General features: G+C 46.3%; 1 protein-coding gene across 1 annotated transcript; it reads right to left on the reverse strand.

Annotated features, from left to right (window-relative positions):
- Positions 1–317: 317 nt before the first annotated feature.
- On the reverse strand, positions 318–6,466 carry CCNA1 (cyclin A1). The gene is made up of 9 exons (XM_005516315.3): positions 6,388–6,466; positions 6,075–6,226; positions 4,737–4,980; positions 4,391–4,512; positions 3,492–3,715; positions 2,648–2,852; positions 1,732–1,845; positions 923–1,056; positions 318–595 (listed from the first exon to the last, which is right to left on the reverse strand). The coding sequence occupies exons 2-9, from the start codon at positions 6,207–6,209 to the stop codon at positions 544–546; spliced, it is 1,230 nt and encodes a 409-aa protein (XP_005516372.2). The 5' UTR covers positions 6,210–6,226; positions 6,388–6,466; the 3' UTR covers positions 318–543.
- Between the last annotated feature and the right edge of the window lie 1,205 nt (positions 6,467–7,671).

A 7,671-nucleotide genomic window follows, 5' to 3' on the forward strand; every position in this document is an offset into this window, starting at 1 on the left:
TGATATGGTAAACAAGCCACAGAAAATAGCTTCTGTTCATGCCCACATGACCTTGTTCCAATAGAAAGTCTCAAAAGCAAGAACAAATAGGACTACAGCAATCACCTGTGCCTACAGGAATGTCAGGCTGTGGTGGTTCAAACCCTGATTAATCCACTCCAGCCAGCTTTATAAGTGCTTATAGCAATTTAGTAAAAAACAAATTGCACCAAACAAAACACACACAACAAAAATTAAAACAAACAAACAAAAAAAGCTCCAAAATTCATTCCACTCACTGTTACTGCAGGAATTAGGTATTAACTGTAGTCAGAAGATTCACGAAGTAGAGTGTAGTAAGACATTTATTAAAAGTGCTGTCAGTTATGTTAAGAGCTATAGTCTAAGATCTATTTTAAAAAAGCCATTTCATTAAAAAATATTAGCTTAAAAACTATTCTGATCACTATGGTTACAGACACATGACCCGCAGTGCTCTGTGAAATGTTAGACCAGCTTTGTTGATTGGGACACAGTAATCTTCAAGTCCAGGATCCACAGTGTCTAGTGTAGAGGAAGAATTGCTGGGAGCTCCAGAAGAGACACCTGCAGGTACCTGGAATAGAAATGCAAAGACTACAAATATTGGCTTCAGATTTGTCAGCTGAACTATCACCTGATTGTGCAATACATTGGAGAAGTGAAGCATCATCCTGCAACACTGCAGACAAAATTGTCACCCAATGCATCCACATACTTGTGGATTAATTACTTTTCTGGTCAGAAAATATTTACCCTTAAGAGGCTGATGGAGGCTTCTGTTTCAGAACTAGAAGCTGACAACTATGAGAGAGCTACAGCAAACCCAGTCCAAGCTGAAAAACCAGAGCCATTCCTGTGCTTACAGCCATCCAAGACACTGGATGGCATACTAGTTACTTACTTTGGTTGCTTATACTTCTGCTTAATAGCTTGCAGCTGGCAATGGGGAGCATCAAGGCATGCTTTGTGCAGGTCAGTCAGGCAAGGCGCTATCTCACTTAATGAATATCCAGTAAATACAGCAAGTGTTTCTGGCTGGACAGATGAGAAAAAACAGTGTTACTCTATTGTAGTCAGCAGCCATCTAGAAGATGGGTTTCCCACGGAAGCAGAAACCCTTTTCACTACGTCAGAGCTCACTCTAGATTCCTTAAGCATGAAAAACATTCAATTGTATTGTGCCATCAGTTTCACTCCAGGTCTTCCTTGGTGCCATGAGGTCTGACAAGCTCCTTCTGCTCTAAGCACGTGCATCCATTACATCTCTTCTGGATCTTACTCTGTACTAAACCTATTCACTATAATCTATGTGTATCCTTCAATACACAGCTGGAAGGTCTACCAAGGCTTCTGGTAAAGCGGCCACACAGTGTAATTACTCAAGTAGACACGCTCAGTTCTCCCCTTTCTCCCAGAAAGGCCCTGAATTGTATCTGGGGTATAGTTTTGGAGATTTGTGAGGTATAGCCTTGATATAAGTGAGCAAGACAGTAAAATCCCTTATGCTTCAGAGAAGAGGCATGATATTTCAGATTTACTTAACAGCCATTTATCAGCTAGTCTCATTAACTCAAGAATAGCTAGCTACTCATCCTAGGATTTCAGCCTTTAGAACAACATACTTTGTAGTTACTCCTCGTCCTTCTCGGCTCAGTTCTAACAATAACAAAATGTTTGAGCTATTTATTAATAAACAGTTGCTGTTCTTACCCAGAAAGATCTGTTCACTGTATAGTTTGCTAAACAGTAGGCTGCTGCAGCAATTTGCGAAGGAAGGTACTTCAGAAGAGGATCAGCTTGAAGGAGACTCAGCTCTGCAAGATACTAAGCAAGAAAACCCCAGATTTCCAAAAAGAATCAACCTAGCTGGTTGCTAGTTGCTAATCAGTCCAATACAGCAAGTATTAAAATCTGGCAATGGTCTCAGTATGATGCACAAAAGCATAAGCTACATATCTAGTGAGGAGAATTAGCACTCTGGTCCTGTTGATCTTACAGGAGTGCCTTTATCATGTTTCAGGGGGGACAGAAAGACATTTTGCCAAAACCTAACCCATCTACTCTAACCTGAAGTTCTGGTTCCATCATCAGATCTGACTTGATTTTACAGGTAGAGACACAGAAAAGTCGTTTCATAAAAATGACAGACACACTCTTGCCATCTGCTAAGGCTCTTGTTTCTATAGGTAGACCCCACTTGGACATTAGGGGTAAATGGACAGCTCTAAGAAGCACATGGTCAGATGTTTTATTGTAATTTTGCTGTTTCTAAGCATGGTTGCCTACTTCAGGCAACTCCTATGCAGCTGTACAGGTATATTCTTTTTCACTGTGGAGCAATATGCAATAGCAACTAATGCAGGACAGACCTGCTATACAGGCACTGTTGAAAAAAACACCAGATTTTTACCACCTAATTGCCTAGTCAGTGAGTTATCCTGACCAGACAAGATAGACCAAACCTAGGATTTCCATGAGGCATCTATCCAGAAGTCTCAGCACACAAGCCACCACTATGAAACATGCAGTTTTAGGCCTATTGCAGATACAGATTCATGAAATGCAAATAGCTCTCTTTTCACGATCACTTCTTCCCCCTCAGTCCCAGAAGGCAGACAGTCCATACCCTTGCAAAGTTCTCTGTCCTCATACAGATTCCACGCCTCTGAATATACTGAAGGAGGAACTGGTTGATGGTTGGGGCTGTTAGGTCAAAACCCAACACTTTGAGAAGCAAGTGTTCCATTCTTAGCAGCTGCTTCTTTGTGTAGGTATCATCTGTTATATAGACAAATTCATCCACATCTGGTGGGTAGATCTCTTCATACTTCCTGAAAAAGGGATATAGAAGCCACATTTGTCAGCTTTGAAGCTATAGTAAAAGAAATCTTTGCGCTGGACCCACATCAGAATCAGAACATAATATTACTAAAACTTGTGGAAAGCTCTAATTTCACTTGTTCCTCCAGGCTAGCTAACAATTTAGTTTCAAACTTGGGCAAATATGCTTAGAGGAACTCTGAGTCATCAGTCTAGATAGACAAACTTGCATTGCTAGCTCTTAACAGCAAGCTTTCAGTGGGGAAGTCTCAGTAACACAGCACACTCCAGACAAACAACCATGCACTCCTACACTATGTTGCTTACCCTGTCTTGTTAGAGCAGCTAAAGGCTAACTGCAGACTGCAACTGAGTCTATTACAGCCTTACAGGCTAGGAGTTTAACACCCTGCTGTTTCTGCTACTGTGTTCATGGTTACAAGATTTCCCCATTACAATTTTTCGGATACAACATTGAATGTTTAATAGTACCAGGGAGGCCACGTTGCTGATCTTGAGACATCATGAAAAGCTTTGTAGCAACACAACCTTCCCTCCTTCAAATTGCTGTACAAGACTAAGCCCAAAAATAGGCTTCGGATCATCAAGGTCTGAAGATGATCACTGATTTCAGAAGATGAAACACTTACGCAGCCAGAAGAATAGCTGCTGTTCCTACAAGCTGTAACTTTCCTCTGAGAACAGACATGCAGGAAAGGAACCTGTCCAGGAAGTTCACTGCCAAGTACAAAGTCTCTGTCCGAAGTTTATACTCTTCCCCTACTTCCACCAACCAGTCTACCAGGATAGCACGCATTCCTGTTGTGATATCTGGCTGCTTCTTCATGTAGTAGGGCTTGGGCCGAAATCTTACCTGTTTGGAAAGAGTTGAAGAATCAGGATGATCACTCTGAAGAGAGCCATGGATGGCTGAGCCAATGAATATTCTTTATACTTGCACTAAAAGGAGTGGGGGTTGTCCCCACTGTTAATAACTATAAATACTAACTACAATTATTGTGCTACTGGTAATTATTCCCAGCTAGTGGCATCTCTAGAAATTAGTATTTCTGCACTGAAAAGACAGATTGAAGCTACAGTGTTAGCTGGAAAATAGTAAAACACTTCCTGGGCTATGGACAGCCTTTGCCATCAAACAACTGATCCATTCAGGAGGACATGAAAAGCAATCAGATTTTCCCCCTTCTTCCCATCAGGAGGCTGTACTTCACTGCTCTAACACAAGCAGGTAGGAAAAACTACTGCTATAGCCAAAAAGCAATCAGTGAGATCATGTCAAACTGCTTCAGCATTTTTTCAGCATTCTACACCCATCTGCAGGAATTCTTCATACCAGTCAAGAGATGCACCCATCATAGGAAATACCAGGGATGCATTAATTCTGAAAGAACTTATCACTGACTACATGCTGCCTTAAGAAATTACTTTTACTATTTACTTTCTCTTCTTTGTAGTCCAGTGGCAGCCTCGGATCTCTACAATATTGCAGCCTACCACAGATACCTACAAGCTTCTCATAGCAACTTACTTCAGCCTCTCGGAGGTACTGATGAATGTCTTCTGCATACTCTCCCACAGCCAGAGTTACAACATCTTCCATGTGATCCTCTGGCTGGGATTGGAAGGATGTGTCCACTACCATAGGAGAGCCTAACAGGTAACAGGAAGCAGCAAGATGTTTGTATAATTAATCTCTTGACTTTCTCTTGCTAATTTGAGCTTAGAAGTGTTGCCCCTCATGTAGACACAATCCAAGTTAGCTTGTAGTGTTATTTACTGTAACATAAGCTACTCACTAGCTTACAATTCACAACTCATAACCACTTTACATGTGGTTGTGCTATGGAAACCATCTGAGTAGCAACAGGAGTTACCTGAACTCAGATCCAGCAGCAGGTGAATACTGGATGTCATTGCGCTGGTATCCAGTTCATATTGGCTTAATTCCAGCTCTTCAGACACTTGGCAGCTGTAGTTTTCTTTATCTTCTGGGTCATCTACGTAGATAGCAAAACCTTGCTTTGATACAGCACTGACCATGCAGTTGGGCACTTCATCTTTTCTAGATGAAGGGATGGTGTTTTCAAAGCCAGAGAAGTGCTTGATAACAGCAGCACCCTAAATCAGAGCACATGGTAACACTGTGGGAGGGCAACTCAGGAAGAAAACAGAAAGTGCCACTTGTCAAAATCACGTTCCTTGTGTAACAGACACCAATAGCCAAAGTTCATGGGAAAAGCCACCAATTACATTTGGTGCCTCTGAACTTGGTGCTGTCCTGCTGTGACAGACTCCTCAGAGAAAGAATGATGTGTAGAAAAAGTCAGGAAATCAGGGGAGCAGCATCATATTCGGTGCCTCCCACCAAAGAGGATGAGGGTGCTGCTCAGTTCCAATGGGGCTGGGATGTGCAGTCTGCTCCACATTCAGTTCTGGCAAGGAGCAGTTTCAAGTGCAGCAAATTAACAGAAGTGCTCAAGCCCTGCCACAGACTTAGGAAAGCCTGCACGGGCAGGAAGGCACTTCAAGCAGAGTTAAACAATGAAGTTTGAATTTTTGAGCTGAAGCATTGCAACCGCTAGGACTACATGTGACCAGGCTACAATCCTTCACACCATCTGCTGCCAGTAAGCCATGAGCTGAGTTGAGGGCTCTACACAGCCAAAACCAAGAAGAGTTTGTGTACACATATCAGCTGCTATTTTAGGTCAGGACAGTAACATTATTCCTGCCCCACCAGCAGACTCCAAGAGGGCTCAAGGAACAGAAAGACAGAAAAAAACAACATGTCATTAACTTGAACTTCTTGAAGGCGCTGGCACCCTGAACTGAGCACGGCAAGCTACTCAGCAATGAGCACTTTGGGTCAGTGGACAGCCCCTCCTTAAATCACCCCCCTACACTGTGGAGGGTAAGCTGTTGAGAAGTAATCCTTCCTTCCAGGATGGATTACTTAGAGCACTTCCACGGGGAAACACCTACAGATTAGGACTGAGAGGTTACTAGCAGTGTTTCTCGGGAAACTCACGCTTAAGAACCGGAGCCCGAGTCACCTTCTCAGCCCGCCGCGCCAGGCCCGTGCCGGCAGCCTCGAGGCAGGTGCGTGCATCGCTCACTGCCAGTCACTGCGGCACTGCCGGCCCAGGGCCGGGGAGCTCAGCCCGGGCTCTGCGGGCCGGGGGGGCGGCTGTGCCGCCGGCAGCGGGGCTCACCTGGCCGCCGGGCCGCTGCTGCTGCTGCCCGTTCTCCGTCAGCACCCCCAGCACGGCCCGGCCGCCGCTGCTGCGGGGAACAGCGGGCCACGACTCCCGCCGCCCCGCACGGCTCTTCTCTCCATTGCGACGCATCGCCCCGACGTCGGTACCTTTCGGAGGAGAGATAAAATACCCACAGAAATAAAACGAAGTCGTGGGGGGGGAAAAATAAATAAATAAATAAATAAAAAATAAATCCTCCGAACGACCACAAATGCGCCCCGGGCGACCCGTGGCTCCCGCCCGCCCCGCAGGATGACGGGTGGCCCACCGCGCTGCCCGGCTCCGCTCGCCACCAGCCCGCCGAGGGGTCCGGCCGCCCCGCACCGCGCAGCGCCGCCGAGGCCGCCCACCGCCCCTATGTAGGCGCGGCCGCTGGAGGCGGCGGCTGTTGGCCGCGGCCGGTTGGGAGCCCGGCGGCTCAACCCCCGGCGCGCCGCCCCGCCGGCCCCGCCGGCCGCGGGTCGCCATGGTGACCCCGGCGGGGCCCGGCCCGCGCAGCGCCTGCCAGGGCCGGCCGGGCCGGGGCCGCTGCGGCCGCGCACCGGCTGCGCTCCGAACGCGCCAGCGGCGTGCAAGCCACGGTAGCGGCGCTGTGGGAGCAGCTGGGCTCGGACGTCTCTCTTCGACAAAGGACGAGCGAGAAAAAGGAGCTTTTAGTTCGTTTAAGGGTGGGTTTGACTCCCGTGACAAGTCCAAGCCAAGGGACAGCTCGGTTACGACCTGGCTGTGCTGTTGCATGGCTAAGCGGTTCTCAGCTGCCCACACGGGGAAAGCAGCGGTTCGTACAGGCAAACCACCAAAGTTTGTCACCGGTGATGTGGATAGTGATACAGGCAGCACGCGTGCTCAGTTTGTGGGAAGGCTGTGGCCGTGCTGGGGAACACCATTAGATTTCTGAAACGATCTTGGCAAACTGGAGAAATTGTTCGGGAAAATCAGGATGCTCCTGAAGCACAAGTGCAAGGTCAGAACCAGTGGGTGCAGAGATGCGGGATGAGGAACAGCCAGGAAGGTAGCAGCTATGTGAAGAAGAATCAGGAGGTTACAGTGAACCTCAGCCTGAGCATGATTCACCAATTCTGTCCGAGCAGGAACAAACAGGAGTATGGCCTGTGTGGCACATGATCGCCTCTGAAAATCCATAGTGAAGACAAAAGAGCAAGAACTACAGCAGCTGAAACCTCAGCATGAGATTTAGGTTACATATCAGAATTGTGATGCCCCAGAAGAGTCAGCATGGGAAATTCGAGAAATTCGCTTGTTGCAGATTTATAAGACCAAATTAAAGAGAATTTTGTCAAAACTGTCTGTGCCTTGGCAGTGATAATTCAAAGTGACTTCTTGAGATGCTCTCCAGGAAATTAAATGTTGAAGCTATGATCCAAAATTTGGATATATCAAGCAGGATCTTATGCCAGAATTGTTTATTTGCAGTTCTTGTGATCCAGTCTGCATTAAAGGGCTGTATTTTTTCTTCACACTTTGCTTACATATATTTTTTTAACCCTCTGAACCTCCAAAAAGGAATTTACCATAAGGGGCAAGTGGTATA

Source organism: Pseudopodoces humilis, chromosome 2, assembly GCF_049639895.1.
Source record: "Pseudopodoces humilis isolate 2021_Gansu_Grassland_sample_001 chromosome 2, ASM4963989v1, whole genome shotgun sequence".
Taxonomy (NCBI): Eukaryota; Metazoa; Chordata; class Aves; order Passeriformes; family Paridae; genus Pseudopodoces; species Pseudopodoces humilis.